The sequence below is a fragment of the Danio rerio genome, chromosome 6 (assembly GCF_049306965.1).
Source record: "Danio rerio strain Tuebingen ecotype United States chromosome 6, GRCz12tu, whole genome shotgun sequence".
Classification (NCBI taxonomy): Eukaryota; Metazoa; Chordata; class Actinopteri; order Cypriniformes; family Danionidae; genus Danio; species Danio rerio.
In genome coordinates this window covers 25,618,865-25,643,467 of record NC_133181.1, presented here as the reverse complement: position 1 = coordinate 25,643,467, position 24,603 = coordinate 25,618,865, and the positions used below count along the sequence as shown (strand labels likewise).

Below are 24,603 nucleotides of genomic sequence, written 5' to 3'. Positions count from 1 at the left end.
TCGAAGCAAATGTGTTGAAGCTTCGAAACGTTTCGAAACCTCACTCTACAGTGACATCTAGTGGTCATTTTTTTATATATTGCACTGAAACAGCTTCAGCAAAGAACGATTGAACAAATTGAGGGATTAAACCCCACATTGTTGGTGAAATCCTTCAAGTAACATAGTACAGTGGTTAAGGTGTCAGACTTTCATGCAGGAGTAGTAGGTTTTGAAGCCAGTCTATTGCAGTTGTTTTAAAATGCTTTAATACCAGTTGGTAATGCTTTGCTCTTGTATCGTTTTGTTTCAACATTGGTCTGATATCCGAATAAACAATTTGTGAATAAATATGTCTTGTTTTTGTCTTAAAACAGGGTTGTTGCTAGATCAAAACGGTGGCCCGAAGTTATCAAGAATTATTTATATTATTCATTAAATTTCCCATTTATTGTATTTTATTAATGTCTACCCAACCCTAAACCCAACCATACTGTAAAAATATTTATTATTGTTTTACAGTTTTACAAAAATGATGCTAAATTGATGGCGTAACTGTAGCTGTATCCTATTTAGGCTACACAAAACAGAAACATGTTTAAAATACATAAAACCATGATTTCAGAGTATTTGTACAAGTCGGGATTCGAACCCAAAACATCATGCAAAGCATAGAATCAATTAGCAAACCCACAGTGCTCTAAGCCATATGAGACAGAGATAATTTGGAGACCTTGGCAGTCAAATTAGCATTCGCCAGGTCTCGAAACGTTTCTAAGCTGATCGATGCTTTGAATCGCTTTAGTCACGTGACTAGGTGTTTCGAAACACTTTAGTCACGTGACTTGGGTGCTTCGGATCATGCTTCGGTGCAGTGATTCGAAACACTTGCGCTTCGGGATCTCGACACTGTGTCGAAACATCAGTTTCACGTCAGCCATCCCTATTTAAATTGCCTTTATCCTCCTTTTGCTCCTGTTTTTGACTATTGCCTGCCTGACAATTTTCTTTATAAAGTGCATGTGGATCCTCAACTCCATTGAACCTAGTGGTGGGCGAAGTGAGGCTTCATAAAGCACTGAAACATTTAAAGCAAATGTGCTGAAGATTTAAAACGTTTTGAAACCTGTCTGTACAGTGACACCTAGTGGTCATTTTTTATAAATTGCTCTGAAACCGCTTCAACAAAGAAACCGTTAAGCAAATGGAGATATTAAACCCCACGTTGTAGCTAGCATGCTGAGATAATGGGTTTAAATCCAGGGAGATGCAGCCATGAATGTTAGTTTTTAATGCTATGTTCTTGTAATGTGTTTTGTTTTAACATTCAACTGTGTTGAAATGTCAGTTTTACGTTAGCGATCCCTATAGTTGTAACCTGACTCATTACAGAAATACTGTAAATATGCTGTACAATTAACAATCAGGTAATTAATATAATTCATATTCTGCAACTTCTAAAAGTAAACCCAATTAATGAATAGAAATGAAAAAAGATTATTAGCTCTTGCAAATGACTTATAAAATACTCATAAAATACTCCAATATTTCTTGGAGTAATGCTTTTTTGAGAGGTGGAAAAATTCTGTTTCTGATGGATTTGTTGCAAAAATATTTTAGTTGTTTTATTACTACAGGGTGAATGTGGAGGAAGCAAGCGGCAACCTCCCTCTCTCTCTCAGGAAGCCAATAAAGAAGTAACTAAAACTGCAATTCATCCGAAATTCCGCTAGTCCTGGCCGCTCCTGGCTCCAAAACAGAGCAAATTTTAATTGAGCCCACTGTTAGAATGGCCAACTTTACAGCAGAAAAAAAGGTGTTTACAGCCTGGTACAAAAAAAGATTTTGGGTAATACAGCTAATATTACCCTTCATGACAACTGTGAGGGGGGTGAATTTTTTTTAGAACTCATTCGTTTCCTTTATATTAAGTTATATTAAGTTTGCATAATTAAGGGCGTGGCCACTTGAGTGACAGCTAGGTCTCGTTGGTCGCCGTCACTTCACCTCAGCTGAATCCTGCAGATTAGCCACTGAACTCGGCGTATTTATCGTATTTCTGTGTTGTTTTATGTGGCTTTACACAGTCAACTGCCTTTTGGACTTGTTTCCTACACTTATTTGATGGAATGTCATGCTGAGTGCACTTAATTGTGCTCACAAACCATTCACGTGGCCTCCGTTTCCCATGTGAGTAAAGTTACATACTTATATACCATCTCTATACATGTATTCGTTTTAAGATCATTTATCGTTTTTATTTATATTTAGAGCTGTAATGCACTCCAGAATCTGACAGATTGATTAGCTTTAGGCTCTAGAACAGTCATCTGAAGTGTTGTCATACAGTGTTATGCTGGATTTCATCAATAGTCTTACGTTAACTAACACAGACTATATCTGAAGTGTTTGGAAGTAATTCGCGTTTTCCTCCTGTTGAAAAACGTCATAAGAACAATGTTTAGTGGCTCAATGTATTACAGCAGTGTTTTTAAAAGTCTAAACACTTTATTGATATAGTGTACAACCAAGCACAAGTGGTCAGAATACAAACGAGTCACAGGTGATAAAGTATTAAGCGTTTTCCCAAAGTAAAGTGTGTCTGAACCAGGTCCATGCAAACTGTCAGCAGGTGTCTGTAGCTCCGCTCACTCTCCGCCTCTTTGCCCTTGTTTGGTATCCCGCCGTGGGTGTGATGACGCGCAAACAAAATGGCTACGGTTGACCGCGCCTATTTGTGGCTTCTTTTGCGCTCTTTAGAAACCTATGGGTGACGTCACGGACACTACGTCCATATATTTTACAGTCTATGGGAGGAAGAGAGAAATAAGGCAAGAAGCACAGATCTGTGAACCTCAATAGATTTCCTTATAAACAGAGGACAGTGTGAGTACTCTTCCTGTCTGTGGAGCTCACAGACAGGAAGAGTACTCACACTGTCCTCTGTGGCCAAAAATGTATTTGTAGTTGATAAAAGGGATCTGTAAATTCAGCATGATTCCTGAACTTTTCATCACAGTTCTTCCGTTATTTTTTCTCAGTTCTCTTCATTCCTTTTGCAAACCTTTTTTCCATGTCCACTCAGCTTCTTTTTCCAGCTTTAATTTTTTGACTGCATCTCTGCATAAAGCCTGGTTTATACTTCTGCGTCAAGTGACCGGCGTAACTCACGGCGCAGGTAACGCACGCAGCTGTGCATTTATACTTCTGCGCGCTGTCTCTGTCGGTCTGCATTAACACTTCCGAAACGCTAGTTGGCAGTGAGGTGTAAATGTTCCTCTGTGTCGAGTTTCTTCGCTTCTGTTTTGCTTTTCCTGAACACTTCCTGGTTGTACAAGTGACTCAAACTCGCTCATTTTGAGGCAGGAACCGGCGGACGTGCAACAACTTTAACTATGAGGTAAACACAAAACAAAACTTTCCATGCGGAGCTCCTTCACGGGACTTCACACTTGTAAACAATCGCTCGTGCCATTCGCGCGGCTCTCAGTCCCGCCCAGACTCGTCAGCGCTACCAAGCCGACCAATCACAAAGCTTGCGCTACGCGTTGTTGCGACGTGTAGTTACATTTTTTGAGAGGTGCACGTCAGTGACGGCGACGGCCAGGGCGAAGGGCTATGCGTCAGCGCCGTAGCATATGCCGGCGTTTGACGCAGTAGTATAAATCAGCCTTAAGAAGCCCAACTGAGCCTGGTTTCTCTTAAGATATTTTCCCTTCATTTTTGTCATTTGGTTAAGTCTTGTTCCTCAACACTGTTACCACTGGCTTGCTTGGTTTGGGACTTCTGGAGCTGCACATCAATGGATTTACTCTTCAGTGTTTTGATTTTCAGCAGTGAAATTTATAGAAATAAACATGAATTTAATTGAATTGAATTATACTTTAAACTCTTTTCTCTCTTCTGTCTCATTCCCAGGTCACCACACTCACGTGTTTTCTTCATTTTCTCACCGCCAATTCTAATGATCTTTCTCTGACCTTTCAAACCCTCTTTTTTCTCTTTCCAACTCTTTGACTATTCCCCTACTTTCTCAGAACTCTTCAACATCCTCACAGTTCTTTTCACACTTCCTCTCAGCAAGGGTACTTCCACACAACACTATTATTTATAACACTTCCCTCTCCAGACATCTGTCCCCATCCCCCTCTCCCCTTCCTTCTCTGCTTCATAACTCTTAGTGCACCTTGCTGAGCCCTCAGATCACCTAGCTTTTAGCTCTTCCCACATTTCCCCATAACTTCTCCCACTTTTCTCAACTGCTGCCCAATTGCTATGTAGCCTTTTTCTTATATTTTTGTCACACTTCACCATAACTCCACATTCTGTCCTTCAAGGCTGTTCCTTAAGTTCCATTTACTTCGTTTTATCTCTTTCCACAGTTCTGCTTACTTCATTTTAGCTCCTCCCACAGTTCCTTGTAAACTTTTCCAACTTTTACTAAATGCTAATGTATATACAGTACTTTGCTCTTCTTTTTTGACACACTTCCCTATAAAGCCTCTGTCTTTCCTTCAAGACATTTATGACAGTTCCCTTACTTCATTTCAGAAATTCACAGAGTTCCATTTACTTTCTTTTTAGCACTTTCCACAGTTCCCCTTACCTAATTTTAGCTCTTCCTATATTTCTCCTTAATTAATTTTAGCTCTTCCCACAGTTCCCTTTACTTTATTAAGGCCCAATCTCAGTTCTACCCCTTTGCCCTTCCCCTTACCCCTTGTTTTGCACATCCATGTGAAGGTGTAAGGGTGTCTCAATTCTCTTTAGCTTGAAGGCATAGGGCTAAAGGGGAAGGGCTAGATAGCCCTTGAAACTGAGATTTTTAAGGACCACACTCAAAACCAAAGGGTATGCAATTTTCGCATGAATACATCAGCTACAACGGCTGCACACGGAAGTAAGGAGATGCACAAATTAATATTTTTTGTCATTATTATGAATTTTTACGACAAACAAGCATATGTTTAATACATTCATTATAGTGTTTGTGTGTTACAATCATGCTTTAAAAAGCGCTAAAATAAAAAACGCCATATTTTGCTATCTATAATGCCTAATAATAACTCCTGTATAGTAGTCCCACAACATACTTTCACTTCTGACACTCGATGAAACTCAAATACCTTATCAAAAAAGTTTAGTGGCTTGCAATGGGCTTTTTACAGTGTCTGATATAATGTTAATGTTGTTTTCCTGTGTTTACATAGATGAATATGGTCACTGTGTAAATACTCAGTACAGTTAAGATCTTATTGCTACGCCAAATCGTTATGATAACATGATATTGTTGCCTTCTGTGATTTCTATAAAATAAACAACAAAAAATAACACAACTGGAATCACTACAGCAGTCGCGATTGTTGATCTCATTTGAAGCTAGAGATTGCGATGGCATGTGATGACATGTGCAGGTGTTGAACTGGTGTTCCATTTTTTTAGGAGTAAATTTTAAAGCCCTTCCTCTTCACACTGTATTTCAAGGGCCAAGGAGAAGGGGTTAGGTACAAAAATAGAATTGGGATTGGGCCTTATACTCTTCCCACAGTTCCCTTATCCCACTTTAAGGCCGGGACACACTAAGCTGACAGTCGGACTTTAGGCAGTGTCAGACCGCTGGTGATCGCTTCACATAGGCTAGTTTGTGTCATTTGTTCTGCACATCGCCTCTTTCCGCTCTCACATCAGGGGAGTTTGATGTTTAATTCAGCATGTAGGATTGGTGTAGGCCGAATCAGAACGTGAGAACAAAAGTTGAAGTGACAAAAATGATGCAAGTCAAGAGGGAACACAAATAAGATGGCTGTCATTCTGTCACTTTTATTAAATATTTGCAAATGATATGAACAATCAGGGGGCGACATGGTGGCTAGCACTGTCGCCTCACAGCAAGAAGGTCACTGGTTCGAGTCCTGGGTTGCAGTTGAAAAAAGGCATTCATTGTGTAAAACACATGCTGGATAAGTTGGTGGTTCTTTTCACTGTGGTGACTCCTGATGAATAAAGGGAAAAGCCGAAGGAAAATGAAAAAATGAATGGATCATGAGATTATCTAAAATATTAGCACATGTGAATTCCTCTGTGGTGAGTGAGAAGTGCTGTAAAAATGGAAAATAAATGCTGGTTTGTGTAGTTTGTATGTATGCAGCACTAGTTCTGGTTTCCCTTTGTGTATTTACAATGCAAACTACTGCCACATTTGGACATGTGGACAAATAAACCGTACATTCTCTCACGCAGATGCAGAACACACATTCTGGTTTTAGAGAATTGTCACCCCGTTTGGTGTGTTCACACACAGTTTCTTGTTCCAGCTGGGACTAGCCTATGTAAAGTGACAACATCTTTGCTCTTTGTTGTCGACTTGGTGTGTCCCTGGCTTTACACAACTTGTATTAAGCTCCTTCCCCAATTTCCCCAATTTCTATAGTAATTATACAGTTTCCCTTAGCTTTTTTCCACCGTTCCCTGTTTCCTTCCACCACTTTTCCACAACTTTCCACAGTGGAACAAGTTCTTTGTTCTTCATAATCCTTCACCCCTACACAACTCATCCTGTCCTTATTCCTTTGCTTCCTATTAGCTCAGTAGTTTTTTGTCCTCACAACCCCTCTTTCTTTAAATTTCTTTCCTTGCATCTTCACTTTTTTTCCACCACTTGCTCACAACTCTTTTCCATTTCTCCACATTTCTTTCCCCAGTTCTTTGCATTTCATTGTCCATTGAACAGCTCACAGCAGAAAGTAACAACAGCTTTTATATATGAAATACTCATTCTCACCTAATCTTACCTCAATCAGAAATGATTTAAGAAAAACATTGATTTTCACTAGAGGACAGTCAATGTTAACAACAGCAGTTTCTCTGCAAGGGCAAGTCCTTGCATGGGCTGGAGTTTGTCTGCTGAATGAAACATTCTGATATCTAATACCCATGAGTATCTGTGTGGTCTAGCGGTATCTATTGTTTTGCTGATGCTGCTAGTGATGGGTATCTGTTTGACCTTGGTTCTCTTTAAAGGCAATAATTCATTTAAACCTCTTCCCAAGTTATGTGATGAGATATACTGATAACAGTAGCTACATGGACATGAGTTGCACATTTATATTAGAGCTATAAAAACATGAAAAATGTTTTTTGGCATACTGTTATCTTGAGCAACACGGTGGCACAGACGGTAGCACTGCCACCTAACAGCAAGAAAGTCACTGGTTTGAGCCTCGGCTGGGTCAGTTGGCATTTCTGTGCGAAGTTTGCATGTTCTACCGGTGTTGGTGTGGGTTTCCTTTGGTTGCTCCGGGTTCCCCCATAAGTCCTAAGACATGCGCTATATTTGAATTGGGTAGGCTCAATTGTCTAGTGTATGTGTGAATGGGAGTGTATAGGTGTTTCCCAGTAATGGGTGGCAGTTGGAAAGGCATGTGCTGCATAAAAAATATGCTGGATAAGTTGGTGGTTGATTCCGCTGTGGTGACACCAGATTAATAAAGGGACTAAGCCGAAAAGAAAATGAATGAATGAATGAATACTGTTAAAGGATTTCTGTAACAGCAGACCAATTCACTCTGCATTCTGTCCATCTGAAGTCAAATAGATTTTTTGCTGTATTTTGTGTCAACAAACATTTTAATCAGTTCTGATTTTATAAAAATGCTGCCAAAGAATGGAAATTAGATGATATTATGGAATTTGAGAATTTTCATAATATGCTTTAGACATTATTAGTTGCCTTGTCTGACTGTGAACAGCATGCTCCAACATTTGTGTTATACACCATTTGTGTTTTATTTTTAGAAAGTTAAATGTAGACCCTCACTATCGGCACATTATCTACATCAAACATATTTTTGGTAAAATGTTTTGAAAGAGAGAGAGAGAAAGAGAGAGTGAAATACTGGCCAGTTTGTTCAGTGAGGCATCTATTCTTTGTTCTGAAGTCCAGCTAAGTGGCTTTTGACCCAGTTTGAGAAAGTACTATTTCAAGTGTGCACCGAAAGCTTGACAATTCATCTGATATGAATAAGGAAAGAGCCCAAAGCCAGATTAAAAGTTATGCTCGATCTCTCTCCATCTCTTATTCTATTTCACTATATGAGATTTTTTCACAGAAAATATTTCCTCTTAAATATATTTCATCTTACTTCTTGAAAAGGGTTATGTGCCTCTCACTATGAATGGAGTTGTTAGGGCCAGTCCCTGGCCAGTCATTACCCCCTCTTTCGAGATGGAGAAATTTTGTATTCTCTTGACATGTTTAACCCCACAATTTTGGATGTGCATTGAAATAGTCAGTTCCTATCCTGTGGTGCGTTTCCCAAACAATGAGGTAACTCACAGCTGAACTATCATAATACAATGCATCGTTTGTAGTGATGAGTGTTTCCCAAAACCCCTAGTTTCTCTGTCGCTGTTCCATCATTTGAACCACGTTAAACGTCCATAATGATGCTCTAAACGGGGTGGTAACAACTTCTATAGAAATGAACCCCATGAATTCTTTGTTCAAGTTATATTGTTTTAAACGCAACAAAACAAATAATAAATCCAATATTTTTAAATCCAATATTAGTCTTGATGAACAAAATGCACTCGTTTTCCATATTAATTCAATTTTATGTAAATGGCACATACAAGGCCTGTGTTTCCTTTAGAAATATTATTGACAATATTTCATAGTCCATTCTAAATTAACATAAAATTAATTTAAATAGCTAACATGTATTCTAATGTTATATATAAATCATAATAAATAATGAGGCTTTTTATTAAGAAATTAAATTTAATATTTATTATTTATTAGAAAATGAAAACAAATCCTACTTTAATAACAATGATAAAGATGATGATGATGATGATGATGATTATTATCGTTATTATTATTATTATTGCAAGTAGGATATTATTTATTTTTTGAAAAGTGTACTTTTACAATTTGACACATGCAAACCAATGCAGAAATGTTCTAACCAACAGGCCCATGTCATATACAGTACAGATACTAAATAAATAACCTATAAATTTAAACAACTAATGTATGCCATGTTTTTTCTTTTCAAAAGCTTTGAAGATGTAACGTAAATTCTGTTTTTAAATAATGGGTCACCTATAGCTTCCGTTATGAGCCACATTGTAGCTGACTTTAGTGTTATCAATTATGTCCATCAATTATGTATGCATCATCAGTTATTGTGTTAGGCTTCAGTTATAGGGTGATTAAATCACATTTAATCGTACCCTCACTTTTTCTAGAAAGTACAATTAAAGTAAATTATGAATACAATAAAGTAAATTAGTTGATCATTTTGATATTATAAGTAAGGCTTATTTATTTAATTTATTATGACAAAAAAAAAAAAGAAAACACTCCCATGCAAACAAAGTTTACCATTTTTAGGTGTTACAATGTTTATTATAAAATGATTTTAAATTACTGGCCAATGCATGATATTTCAAGTTTGCAATTTTTACAATGTTTAACCTGATATTTTTTTTTGTTCTGTGTAAACTGGAGATATACACTCAAAACCTAAAAATGGCTAATATATGTTCCATTCACTGTTTCTGCTTGCACCTCTCAGGGTTCTGTGGGATTGGAGGAGAGTTCATGCCCTGGCCCAGCAAACTCACAGCAGCCCGGAACTCGACACAGTTTTGTACAGGAGCACTTCCAAGCCCAGTACAGGTCAGATACCCCTTAGTCTTAATTTAAGATCAAGACTGACTTTCATTTGTCTGCCTGTAGTTTGCATTCTGTTAGGACACTTGTGTGGTATGCAGCATGCTTGATTGTGGTATTTTAGTGAAACAATAATATTGAAAAACATTGCGTGTTATGTAGTGGATGAAGTACATTCAGTACACTTGATAGGCCTATTAGCATCCCAGCACGAAGCAGAATGCTGTTGTATAAGAGTGAAGAGTGTGTATTCTGTGAAAACAAACACCTAGATATACTTTATACTTAATGCCACTTATTACAGGGATATCTACTTGCCACAAAACATTGTTCTAAGCCATAATAGTTTATTATCTCTTCAATTAACACTGGAACTACCAAATTTTAATAACTACTAGTAATTCCATAGTCGTCATTCTGACCGTTCTCAAATAAGATGTCATATTGTCAGGGCATATTTACTTTCAAAGCTGTCAAGTCATTACTCTAAAAATAAGATGTTTTTGGTAATACAGCCTATAAATGTATAGGCCTTTAGACCACCCATGAAAGTTCATGCCTCACTTTCATTTTTACAAGCAGGGGAGAAGGGTTTTTTTGTGGCACTGTGTATGTTGATTTGAAAGACATGTTTTTGCCAACAAAGTTTTTGTTAGCAGGAAGATGCTAGGCAACAGAGACACGCATATTTACAGTCATGGGGAAAATAGCGCACACTGAAATGCAGGGATTTAAGCAATTAAAGGTAAATACTCATAGCTCTGTTGTGGTGTGTTTTTAATAAAACAACAATGTTAGCACTAAACAGTCAAAAACAGTAGCATAGCAAACAATCTATACATCCATTCATTCATCATCCATCCGTCCGTCCATCCATCCATCCTTCCATCCACTGTGGCTGGACGAGGGATAAAACATGAGCAGACAAACAGGTATGGAGACTGATGTATTTACAGTGCCAGGTAAGGAGGTAAGAGAAGGAAAGCCGTGCAGGTATGAATCCTTTGGCTAGATAGATTCTGATTCTTATGTGTCAAGTGGCCTTAAAATAATAATTATCAGAGCAGACGTTTTCTTTCATGCTTAGTCTAGATCACAGATTTTCTTATTTGGTTTGGCTCGTTTCTTGAAACAGAAATTACATTCACAAAATTCTAAGATCAGTTGGCAAAACAGTGTTACAGTTTAGCACAACACTATAGCTCACTTGTAAAAGCTCATTCCTTTCTCAAAACAGTTCACTCATGTGTCAAAACTAAATTTCCTTCTCATTTAAACAGTCAGTGCCCCCAAAATGCTTCGTCCCTTTAGTAATGTGTAAGCACTGCAGGTCAAAATGTTTAGATGTTTTGTCATTGTGGCAAAGGACCACTAAAATATCCCTCTTGTCCACCTTACAGGCTTAGCCCAGTCCTTCATAAAACTGAAAAAAAAGAAATAGGATTGTAGGGTAAGAGTAGCCTCCAAGGTTTGACATCACACATTGCACTTATACTGCCAGGGAAATGGTAACTCCTTTTTTTATTGTAATGATCAACCACACACAAAGTAAATCATATATCAGAGCAAAAAGACTAAATAGCTGTAATAAATTGTAATCAAATGTTCCAAAGATTCACCTACTGTATGGTATTCATGGTATTATGGTGACTAAAATTGACTAATTTTGACAATTTTGACCATTGTGCATGTAATGACATATAGAATGAAATGACGCTGACACATTTTGGAGAGAAAAACCATTAGACTGAGAATTAACAATCATTTTAGATCAACTAGATCTATTCACTTGGAAATTGTGCTAAATGTAAGCTATCTGTACTTAATCATTTGCAAAGATGTACTTAGACATTTGCAATTTGATGAAATGAATGAGAAATTCAATTCTGTTGTGAACAATTGCCAAGTGGTTTTGAGAATGTGATTTTTGTTTCAAGAAATGAGCCAAACCAATAGAGAAAAACTGTAAAATAAAACAAATGTTACAAAAATACTACAGTTCTCAGTTCACTACAGACTTCTCATTCACTATGATACATTTTTTATTTTATTACAGTTAAAAGTACCTGTTCTTCACATTGTGTCACACATTCTCATTTTGCAAATGCTTTGGTACATCAAAGGAAATTTTATGTACAATTCTCTGCTGTTTCCTACATTATCAATTGCTTTTGTTATGTTGATCAATATGGATTATAATAGTTCTCTGTTGAACAGCCTCACCCCCCACAATGTTTGGGCTCTAGTTCATAGCATAAGATTTGCATGCAAGTTGTCATAATATGTCAAGTATATTTTCTTTACATTTACTTATTTTTCTAAATCTGTCCTATGATTGTCCTTTGTTTACATATCTATTTTGTTTTCTTTGTACTATGCAGTGATTACTTTTCCTTTATGAATCACAATGACACACAATACAAAAAGTAAAAGTGTAAATGTGAATCTTGCCCAGTCTCTAAACTCCCACATATTCTAAGGTGTAACCTACAATTTACAACACATCAGAACATCCCTCCAGAGTACATTGTTATATTTACAACATGACTAAGCAATGTCACTGTCTTATTCGTACACATGAGGACTTGTCAGTCTGATGGCCCTGACATGTTTATTGACACATATTTATTTTTGAGAGTTATTGTCAGTAAGAGATGGGCTTTTGCAGTTAATCCATGATATTTGTTAGTTGTTTTGAGAAATTTATCAAACACTGTTTTGTAAATGTCAAGGACGATATGAGAAATGTACCAAAGTGACTGAGAAAAAAAGTAAGTCATTAGTGTTGGTCGATGACTAACATGATGTCACTGAATGTGTGTGTGTTTGAGAGAGAGGGTGCATTTTTATCTGTTATGATGGGTTCACACCAAACGCAGAGCACTGCGGCATATGCTCAAGTTTATTCGTACATGTAGCAGACACTTTTAATCAAAGCAACTTACACTCATAAACACACCCGGGTAGCAGTTGGGGGTTTGTGCCTTGCTCAAGGGAATCACCTCAACCGTTGTATTGAGGTGGATATTTTTTCCACCAACAACTGCCGGTGCTGCAACTCAAACCTGCAACCTTTGAATTACAAGTCACACTCTCTAACCTTTAGGCCACGACTGTCCCCACATTTTTTTCACCTCAAAAAATGTCTTTGCTTGAGTTTGTGCAGTACACGTGATTGGGGCATTTCATATTATTCTTGCTGTGTGGTGATAATTCGCCTTATTCACGCTTACTCAAATGAAAATGATTATGTTGTGCAAGTCACGCGCCTCCATTAGAAATAACAAACTTACATCCTAAGTTTATTGGCATTGCTTCCATGGCATGTGCTCAGCAGTCACATTTTGATAAAACTATAGCGCTTCATACCGAAACTTTATACCAAACTTTATTTATATCGTTATTAATAAATACGATATCGATTTGATCATCCAGCCCTATTACGATGCACAATTTCGTTCTGTTGGTGGGAGTGTGCTCAATTTCACCACACGCGATATACAGAGCGCAAATAATATTGACATGACATCCTGTAAATACTAGTGGATCGGCGCATCGGTGAAGTTGCTCTTCAGTGTTTTCAACTTCCATTTATTCATTCATTAATTTTCCTTCGGCTTAGTCCCTTTATTTATGAGGGGTCACAACAGTGGAATGAACAACCGACTTCGGAATCCTGAATATATTTTATGCAGCGAATGCTCTTCCAGTCACAACTCAGCACTGGGAAACACCCATACACCTTCGCATTCACACACATATACTACGGCCAGTTTCAGTTCACCAATGCCTCATGTCTTTGGACAGTGAGGGTAACCGCAGCCTCATGTCTTTGGACAGTGGGGGTAACCGCAGCACTTGGAGGAAACCCACACAAACACAGGGAGAACATGCAAACTCCACACAGAAATGCCAACTGACCCAGCTGGGACTCTATCCAGCGACTTCCCTGCTGTGAGGCAACAGTGCTAACTACTAAGCCAGCATGCCGCCTGTTTTTAACTTCAGCAGTGATATTTACATTAAACTAAAGAGAACTGAACTAAGCTGAACTCAAACTGAATAAACTGAATCAGTCTCAATTAACTAAAACTTCATCTATGTTAAGCTGCTTTGACACAATCCACATTGTAAAAGACTCTAAGATAAATAGGATTTTGTTTTTAAATAAAAGTACAATGTACAGACCCATCCTAGTTCTAGAGGAAGGGACTCTAAGGTTCAAGAAACCCTGGAGTACTTTTTTGAAACTTTAATAGATTTGATCAGTGTGTTAAGCATCACTTAAGACAATGTTAGCACCTGTCGGCTTTAATTGTGGGGAAAACTGGATAATTTTGAGCTTTTGTCAGCTAATTTCCTTTTCTGAGTTTAAAATGATTTTTGGGGCGGGATCAAAACTGGTGACATAGCGCAAAACTGCAAGTGCAAAGATGACGCATCAGTTTCTCATTATTATTCATTGCAAAGTTTTCTTATCCTATGTGAAGACTTTGCTTCTTAATTATTCATGACTGCATGTGCTTTCCGAAGGCAAGACCTGCCAGTGCCAAGCTGTGAGACCCTATGTTGATGTATTTAGCCGTTCATGAAGGGTCGTATGTGTTTGGTTCCATGATCCACGGGGATAAAGACTTTGTCTTTTATCAGGAGTTTGTTCATATTTAGACACATCGCCGTGCTGCTGTGTTCGTGTAAATATTCCAGATTACCAGCAGGGCTATTGGTTGAAAGGGCAGGGAACTTGCTGCACTAGGTTTGCATTCAGACCTGGGGATTGAGGAAAAAGTCTTCATTTATGGTGTTTATATGAACACGATTATCTTTATAATAATATAAGTTGTGGTTGTGTGTATAAGAAAAAATTCTAAGGAAATAACTTGATTTTCAAAGGGAGTGGAGGGGACATTGTATTAGTGGAAGATTTTCCCCTAATACAATGGTATGGGTAACATTGGGTTTATTTTACAGTAGATGCATAAGAAACTAGTACTACACAAAAACTGGACAAATGTCCTGAAATACATCTGAACGATGTCTGTTTGTGTGGTAAACATAGTAGAAGCTGAATAATTCATTCGAGTACATTTAATTATTTGCATATAATGCACAACCTCATAATGGCATTCCCACATTGGATGTGCATCATTGTTGTGAATGTTGCAACATAGGCTCATTCTGAAAACGTAGCCCTGTATACATTTCTGGAGATTGTGAATTATGTAGCCAGAGCTACGTATGGTGGCATTTCATCTTTAAAACGAATGTTACGGGGCTGTATGACGCCCTTCCTTTAATCGGACTCGGTTGTCTGGTAGCTCGACATGTTTGTTGGCGCACTTGAGACGCAGAGTGGAGTTGACTGTGACACTGAGGTTTAAGTCCAATGAAGAGCAGATTAGATGAAAACAAAAGCTAAAAAATAAAATAAGTAAATAACAGGGTGAGGATGTAGTAAAATCTCAAAACATGGTAAAAATCAGGGTGCTTTTCTTTTTCTGAATTGCTTTTAAAAACACTGGATGGTTTAGGAAAGGGGGAGGGCGGGTCAATCTATGCTTTTTAAAACACTATTAGTTGGGTTTAGGGAAGGGCAAGGGTGGGGGGATCAGTCGGCTGGTCAGTCATTCAGGCAGTTAACAATAGCCTTGGGTGGATTTACGTGAGAACTGCAGGACTGAATGGCACTCATGAGAGAAATTTGAGACCTGCAAAATTGTACACTGCGGCCTCTGGTGGATTCGCGAAAACAAAAACTGCAAAAAAACGTAGCTCCTGGGATGTATTTTGCTTTCTTCAGAAATATATATAGGGGTACGTAATCAGAATGAGCCTAAATGTTTTTTCTTGTAAAATTTGAGAAATGCAAAATTTATATAAACGTTTTTGGTATAGATTACAAATAGATCAGAGTGGTGCCCTTTCACTTTGAACAGCACTATTTAATTAACTTGCAGTCAAGTGAATTTTAATTAACTACATTAGGTCAGACAGCTTTCAATTTTAGGCTCATTGGAGTGTTGTATACTAATTATGAATATTTAGAGCCTATAATTCTTGCAGATTCCCTAAATAATCATGTTTATGGTTTATTCAGACATCCATCAATGAGGAAAATGACTGGTTATCCTCTGTAGAAGTGCATGATAGTTTGCCTGCTCTCATACAAATGTGCTCATCCGGCACACGCAGTGTGAGCTCTCTAGAAAACAGCAGGCTTCACGCTATTCACTGTCTCTCTCAGGCTGCAGGGCTGTTAAAACATCTGTGCCGGAACTTTCTGCAGTCAAAATGATCAAGCAATCCATAATGAAATCACATGGTCTACAATAAAGAATATTACAAAAGCATTATTTTCACCTATTTCTGGTGACAGAGACCTTCTTGCCAGCGGCTTTTCTGCTTCCGATATGCAAATGCTCAGTATTAAATTTTCAAGTGAGCAAAATTTATTTCAGTTGGTTTAATTATATTTTTCTTCAAGTCTACAAATTCTAAAGCATCAAAGCTCTTTATAAATACCCCAGTTCCTCTAGCTTCATGCCCACTCACATTTAGACTCCCAGAACTCTTCATCGAGTAGAAAAGCCAGTAGAGATGAACTCAGCAATTTTCTGAAATCAAGAAAAAAGGCTTCTGGTTCTCGGTGAGTTCTTGGTTTCCCCACTTCAGTTGTATAATTACAGTAGCAGTGTTGATTGTGCAAACTTCGAAAATCGAATGATTAAGGCTAAATTTACACCGCATGGCTAAAGTGACCCAATTCTGTTTTTACCCTCACATGTGGCACAGATTGGATGTAACTCATGATCGTAAAAGCAGAGAGAAAGCACATGGATTCTCTTCCATATACACAGACAGATAAAATATTTTACATCTTAACCTTATCATATTTTATTAGATTTTTTTTATTTTTGTTTTATTTTTACAATAATTTTATAAAGCAATTATTCTCCAATGATTCACAACACACAATAAAAGAATCATAAACAAATTACATATTTATATCAACTCCTAAAATACCAACAGTTCTCATTCTAAAAAACGTAGACCTATATACGTTTCTGGAGATTGCGAACCATGTAGCCAGAGCTACATATGGCTGCATTTTGTCTTTAAAACTTCAAGAGTTCACACTTAGCTGATGATTAATTATAAGCTTGTTTGGCATGCTGTCCCGGGAGAGAGCCCTGAGCTCATGAGATCCTCGAGCCCAGGACTCCCTCCCGTTGCAAAGCGGGAGGGGAGTTTGAGCTCAGGTAGATCTCGAGAACTCCCCTGCTGTAGCAAGTGAATGCTCTTGAAACTAATTACTAACTAGGAGCGTGTCTATGTTGACAATTTGGCTTGTTCAATTGGCTTAATTGCATGTTTTTGGGTGGTGGGAGGAAACCGGGGAACCCGGGGGAAACCCACGTGAGCACGGGGAGAAGTGCAAAACTCTGCACAGAAATGTCTGCTAGTTTTGGTAGAGCCAGGAACCAGAGACATTCTTGCTGTGAGGCGACAGTGCTAGGCACTGGGCCACCGTGTCACCCGTCTAAGAAGGAGGCGTAGGGGAGGAAGGGGGGACTCTTCAAAACGAAGATAGCAATTGAATAAACCCCAGGGTATTTATAGTAGTTTAGGAGTCATCTGATTGGATAGTAGTGAATTGGATAATGTGGGTCAGCTGCTAGCAATCATAAGCACGTGATCCTCTCGAAATTTGTTTATACATAAACTTCACTTCAAGAGTTCACACTTAGCTGATGATTAATTATAAGCTTGTTTGGCATGCTGTTCCGGGAGAGAGCCCTGAGCTCATGAGATCCTCGAGCCCAGGACTCCCTCCCGTTGCAAAGTGGGAGGGGAGTTTGAGCTCAGGTAGATCTCGAGAACTCCCCAAAAATGCCTTTGAATAGCTCGGGACAGCAGCCGCGTATTGAAGAGCCCCCCAAAAAGGCAGGTGTAACAAGCCATATCCGGCTGCTGGATATAGCGTTGATAGCTTAGGAAGAGAAGCTTCTAAGGGAGCAGAGCAAAGTAGGCTGCTAGAGCCTAGGCGGGGTGAGGGCAGGGCTGGATTGACTCCGCGGGAGTCAAGGCTCAAATATATACACCCCTGCGGGGGTGGGAGCTGGGGTTAGTTTGCTCAAGCAAGAGTCTGGAAGATTTGGGCGGTGGAGACTCTTGCATGAGAGGGTGGGAGGTGGCCAGGGCCTGAACTCCGGCGGGAGTTGAAGCTCGTTTTAGTCGCCCCTGCGGGGGCTAGAGCTGAGGATTGAGGGCCTATGCGTAAGGAAGAACATAGCGAAAGAGTGACGCTGAAAGAAAGACAGTTAGCGGAGAACTCAACGCTGGAAAAGAATTGAGGAAATAGGAGGGTAAGGAGATAAGGGGGAAGATCAGAGAAGGGTAAAAGTAGCGGAAGCACTCACGCTGTAAGGAAGAAAGAAGGGGCAAATAATTGCCAGGCCGAGAATCTCAACGCCAGAAAGAAGAAAAGGAGAATATAGAAGTATATATGCATATATAAATATATATGAATATATATGGTTATTACATGGTAAGGGCCGGGCATGGGTGGTGATTGACTCTTGCGAGAGTCGAAGCTCGGAGCGACCCCTGCGGGGGTCAGAGCTGCTGTGGGCATTTCCCCTGCTGAAGTCTGGGAAAGGGAGGGGGTGGTGGAGACTGCAGCAGGGGGTGGCCGGGGCGGGACTCTTGCGAGAGTCGAAGCTCGTTTTAGTCACTCCTGCGGGAGTTAGAGCTGAGGATTGATGGCCTATGAGAAAGGAAGGAAAGAGAGGGCGGAGGAACTCGACGCCAAAGGAAGAAAAGGAGAGAGGGAATAACCTGCGTGCGTGAGCATGCACGTGCGTCTATTCCTGTTTCGGCATGTGCATGCACACGCATCGGAACAGGTATACATCGGATGTATGCGTATAACATGCGCATACATACCATTTCTAATGGCCTGGGTGGGGCGGCGCAAATGGTGACTCTTGCGAGAGTCGAAGCTCAGCGCGACCCCTGCGGGGGTCAGAGCTATGGGGGGGGGGCAGTAAGAGTCGGGAAGAGGGAGGGGGTAGTGCAGGCTCTTACTGGAGGTGGTAGTGAAGGGGTGGCCGGGGATGGGCTAGGGGTGACTCGCGAGAGTCGAAGCTCAGATTGGACCCCTGCGGGGGTCAGAGCATGGTGAGAGAAGGAGCATAGCAGATTGAAAGGAAAGTTGATAGCATAAATGCAAGCTGCACAACATGTAATGCCCATGGGCTCACACTCATTTGCTTGCACGTGCATATGCATACCTAGATGTACGCCCACACCCATATACATATCCACGTGCAAATAAGCATGTATACGTGTGCAAACGCACGCTGTATCTGCGCGAGCAACCTCACACATTCCCATGCGCACCCGTACACAAGCACACACGCACACGTACTCCAGCCTACTTAGGGTCGAGCTCGTACCCCTAGTTGGAGTTTGGAATTTAGCTGATTAGGGCTAGCTGGGCTGTCTTGAGGTGGGATCGGCTGAGGCGAATGTAAGCTTTGAAGGCATCGGAGGACCAGCGGCCTAGGGTCTGGATTTGGTGCGAGGATAGACTTTTGTGAGCTGCTGTGGTGGCTGCGCCAATTCTAAATGAATGCTGGAATACAATTCGGGGGAACGCCCGAAAGGCGAAGGACTTCTTTCAGATGTTTTTGAAACCAAAAACGGGTTACTGGACGGTTAGCGTCATCAGTAAAAAGTGGGGCATGTGGGTCTGACTCCTTTGCTCTCCTTGAATGGAGAAAGGCTAGGAGAGTTTGGAATGGCTGTGTGGGGGAAAAATGTTAAATATGTAAATAAAATGCCCTTTGCTTGTCTGATCTGTTTTGCTTTGCTTAAAAAAGGCGAGTGTTTCAGCATTCAGCAGTGTTAGAACAGATATAGTGGGGTGTATTGCGGGATTGAAATTAATTGTGATAGCCATTTCTGAATATGACTCAAGGGTCCTTGGTGCGACAGCGTGAAGGATCAGGGATATGGAAGTTTTGTGGCAATATCATTTGTGAATAGAGTGGAACAGGTGTTGGATGCTGGTCTGCTTCCGGTACCAAGAGCCGAAATTTCTGGAAAAGAAAGTGAGAGAGAGAATCAGCAATTTGATTTTTTGCAAACTGGAACATGTCTAGCAGTCATAATGAATTGCTTTTTGGCTGCCGTCCAAACGAGGCGTCTTAATAAGGGCATAATTGGAAGTGCGTGCGAGCGTCCTTTATTAATGCAATAAACGGTGGCTTCGTTGTCGCAATGAACGAGAATGCTAGAGGCGGACCATTCATCAACCCATAAAAGCGCTGCTGCGACTATGGGGTAGAGTTCGAAAGCGCAGATGATTGCTGATTTCTGGGTAGACTGAGCATCTGCGGGGGCAACGTTGAAGTAAACCAGTGACCTTGGTAAAAGCCGCCGAACCCGACTGAGGGGGCAGGGTCAGTGAATAAATTAATATCCACCCGGGGAAGAAATTAGGTCGCTATAGAAAAAGGAACAGCCGTTCCATTGCTTAAGGAAGGAGATCCATAAGCTGCGTTCATTGCGACTGGGTTTAGAAAGATATATGGTATCTTCTAAACCGGGGACCGAGGAGGAGAGCTGAAGGAGGTGAGTAATAAACGGGCGGCCTTGAGGAATTATGCGCATCGCAAAATTGAAATGCGCGAGAATAGATAGCAGTTCGCGTTTGGTGCATGATGGTTTCTCGAGGAAATTTTGAGATAAAGAGATTATACGGTCAATCTTTTCTTTGGGAAGGGATGCTTGAAATTTATTCGAATCTAAGTTGATGCCCAGAAATTCTATGGAAGTGCTGGGACCGGCTGTTTCTCCTCTGCGAGGGGGATGCCTAGATTTTCGTAAAGCTTTTGGGTGATCGATAGGTGTTTAGCTGGGGGTGAAGAAGGTAGGGAAATAAGGAGAAAATCATTGAGGAGATGGATGATATGGGGGATTTCGTAGTTATTAGATAAAATCCAGCATAATGCTTCTTAAGCATATCGAAAATTTTTGGACTACTTTTGCAGCCGAAAGTTTATCGGACTGCAAAGTAAATTGTGAGCGCCAATGAATGCCAAAAAGGTGCCAGAAGTCTGGGTGAATTGGCATGATTTTAAAGGCGGATGAAATGTCGATTTTTGCAAGCCAAGCATTGCGGCCGGCTAAACTGATGAGCGAAATTGCTTGGTCTATATCATGATAATTCAGCGAGTATTCGTCTGATGGAATGGTGCTGTTAATGCTAGGAATATAGAATTGTGAGGAGCGGAGACCAATAATCAAGGGTTTTTGCTAGAGAATTCTCAAGTCGCAATGTCAATGGGACTAATACAAGAACGCTGAACAGTGGGGCAAGAATAGTACTATCATGAGTTTATTATCGATTCTTTTTGATTAACGAATTCACTGTTGCAGGTTCGGTAGTCGCAGATTGTAGATTGGAGCAGAATAAGGTTAAGGAAGGGAGAGCTGAAACGCCCGGGTTAGATCCTTGGGTTAGATCTGAAATCAGAAATCAGAAGTTAGTATCAGGGTGACAATGCAATTCAAGCAATTTGAGAAATATGGCATCGTGGATGTGAGCTATGTGAGTGGAAATGCATCCTTTATGTAGAGTGTGATTGTATTTGAAGAGCATATAAAATGTGATGGGTTGGATGAGGGTCAGGTTCTGCAGCCAAATGTCATGGTCTTTTTATTAATGCATGGTCTGATAGCTTGATGTCGCTACGTGCAAGGATGGTAGAGGTGAGCATTCATCCCCCCACAGAATGGCAACTGGAAGGAGAGCTGAGGATAAGGGGTATGGTTTGTCTGGTGGTCCTGGAAGTGTTTATTGGAGATCCGTTGTCAAAAATGTCCTCCTATTCATAGCAGCCAATCAGGAAGTTGTTTGTTGCTGTTTCACATCCAACTGACTTGCCATTATAAGCTTACATAAGACACTTGTGTATGAATAAATGAGTCACTGGTCTAGTGTAATTGGACCCCAGTGCTCTGTGTATAAATTTTTTTTTTTTTTTTTTTTTTTTTTATTGCTAACATCAAACTCTGAACTCTATAAGACTTCGAGGGCGATGTCACCACTTAGTAAAACTGTGAATGGAATGTTAGTAATTGGCTTTACTTTAATCCATGAATAACATTTGTTGATATCTTAACTTCATTCACAAGCTTGTCTGGTCCAAATTCATTCATAAGACTTGCAACAGAGTCAAGAGAGAGGGCAGGACCTTCTCCAGAGAGCTTATTGGGTGGTGACGCTTCTCCTTACAGCTATTGGCTTAAAGGAGAGCCAGTCAAGCGTGCCAAAGGTGAAAAAGCCCGGCGGCCATTTTGTTGATCAAGTTCACCATTGTTTATGACTTGAGCTGTTGCTTGCTGAACATTCCAGCAAACAAGCTGTTAAATGTTATGGATCAGTGGACGGGCAAGAGGCAAGTATCTTTAGTTAAAATCATTGTTTACACTAGTTTTGTTATTCAAAAGATTTATAAATGTTTTAGTCTAAATGTTTGGTAAAGTTATTTTGCAAAGCTTCCCTTCATGTGCATAGCATGTGCACCGCTAGGAAAAAGGTAATGGTTCAGTTTCATTGCAATGGCTTTGGAGTTTTTGGCTGTCATTTGCTGAAGAATAGGGTTGAAGACACAGCAGATGCGTTGAAGTAGAAGGTTTGATGTTTGTTGAAGTCGTTGATGCAATTGTTGGAGTTGTTTTGAAGTAGTAGTTGTTGTTGCTGCAGTTGTTGTTGCTGCTGTAGATTGTAGCTTGTAAATTATAGCTAGTAGCTTGTAGATTATAGCTGGTAATTTGTAGATGGTAGCTGATAGATTGTAGCTGGTAGGTGATAGCTGGTAGGTGATAGCTTGTAGATGCTTTGGTTGTCCATGCTGGTTTAGAGTAGGTTCTTCAACGGAGCTAGCTACGGTGAAGCTGCCTCTTCAAAACGAAGATAGCAATTGAATAAACCCCAGGGTATTTATAGTAGTTTAGGAGTCATCTGATTGGATAGTAGTGAATTGGATAATGTGGGTCAGCTGCTAGCAATCATAAGCACGTGATCCTCTCGAAATTTGTTTATACATAAACTTCACGAATGATACCGGGTGGTATGATGCCCTTCCTTTTCTCGCTTACCAGCTGAGTGTTTATCTGCATGTAGACAGCTTTCCCAGTAAGCAGTTTGTCCAGTTAGCTGGACAAGTATTTTGCAGTGCCGCAGTTTACAGCAGTGATGCGCGATCACTCGGGCATTCTCAGTAGCCATATCTGTATACCCTCAACAGCATAGTACATAAGCAGAAATTCAAATAGTTTCCCTGATGACATTTGACAGTGGCCAAATTAGCGAAATGAAAGACCAAACTACCAAATAATACCTGCCAAGGGTGTGACCACATTCACCATCAGAAGGCGCTATAATTACTCTTGAAGAAGAATGTAGCTTTCACAATCCAAAATAAATAATGGCTGTTTCTCAATTCCAAGAACGTTGAGAACGGACTTGTGGAGACTTGTCTTGCCTTTAGTTACCTCAGAAGAATGAATTCGGGAGACCGCGAGAACAGAGAACGCGTCCTGTGAGAAATGAGATGCTGCGTTCCACCTGATGGTCACATGACCTTTATGCGTTTTTTAATGGAAAATGATTTAAACATTACAGCATTCAAACGATTTATTGTTTTTTTCCCTTTTCGAAATATATACTCTGCATAGAGACTTTACAAATATACGCTGTGCAATAAAACAGATATTAAACGAATTACAGCAAATAAACACCCTCAATGTGTTTATACCTTCATAAAGACTTTCATGGTAATGTTTATTTTATAGTTTCATTTAGGGAAACTCCTGGGATGCATTTATATCTCCAAACTTTAATTAATAATACATCTATATTAAATGCTGCGCTTCCCACCTCCTTTATACAGCTGCAATGACTTTTGGGACTTTATGAGCGAGTTTTGCACTCAAGTCTGCATGGGTGCATCCTCGATATCAAGAACACATCAGGGAACTTTCACACATCCTCCGTTCTTGTGATCTTGAGTTTTGGAACTGAACTTTGGTGGATAATGATGACGTTACATAAGAACACAAGAACGCTGAAGAACACATATTGAGAAATGTGATTCAACATTTCAACATTCAACGCCCTATAGCTCTGCCCCTTCTTCTACGTGAGCAAATCAGCGGCAGTTGAGTGCGTGTATCCATCATTACACACTTAATTCGGGTATTTAAAGTGCAATTTTACTATTTTCTGTGTGAATGCACTACTTATTTTATTTTTACCACACTCTGAGAAATAAAGGTATGCGAGTTGCGACTGGGGAGGTACCTTTTCAAAAGGTACAAATTTGTACCTAAAAGATCCATATTAATACCTCAAGGGTATTAGTACCTAAAAAGTACAAAAGTGTTCCTCTTAAATTTTTTAGGTACTAATTTATACTTTTTAGGTTTACAAATGTGTACCTTTTGAAAAGGTACCACCCCAGTGACAACTTGCGTACCTTTATTTCTGAGAGTGTACAAAATGGCGTAGAATAGTGCATAAGTACGCGATTTAGGATGCTCCAACTGTCTCTTGTTCCCCCAAAAAATAGGACAGCATTTTATTACAATATCAGCTATGTTTACATAATTAATAACTGCAGCACATTGTGTAAAACAAAAGTTAAATGAAAAAAAAATAGTTTATCATCAGTAATAAAAGTTATAATACACCATATCAATTAAAACTTTTTAAGATATTTAATTACTTTATACTAGTTAAAATCTATTAAAATTGTGCGTTAAAACAGCATTTGAAATGCTGATTTTAATCAATACAAGAACCATGATCATTTTGTCCATTTTGGCATGTCCTAAAACAAAATTGCACAGTTGACACTGATACTTTAGACTCCTTG

At 39.6% G+C, this 24,603-nt stretch overlaps 1 protein-coding gene across 5 annotated transcripts in view; it reads left to right on the top strand.

Moving 5' to 3' along the window:
• usp43a (ubiquitin specific peptidase 43a) overlaps positions 1-24,603 on the top strand; it is a 238,101-nt gene that overhangs the window by 94,906 nt on the left and 118,592 nt on the right. For 4 of the 5 annotated variants that reach the window (XR_012407383.1, XR_012407384.1, XM_073953089.1 and 1 more), the window contains exon 4: positions 9,558-9,661. Coding sequence is in view for 3 of the 5 variants with exons in the window: in XM_073953089.1 (XP_073809190.1) it covers positions 9,558-9,661 (104 nt within the window). In the remaining 2 variants the exon portion in view is untranslated. 5 annotated transcript variants of the gene reach the window in all.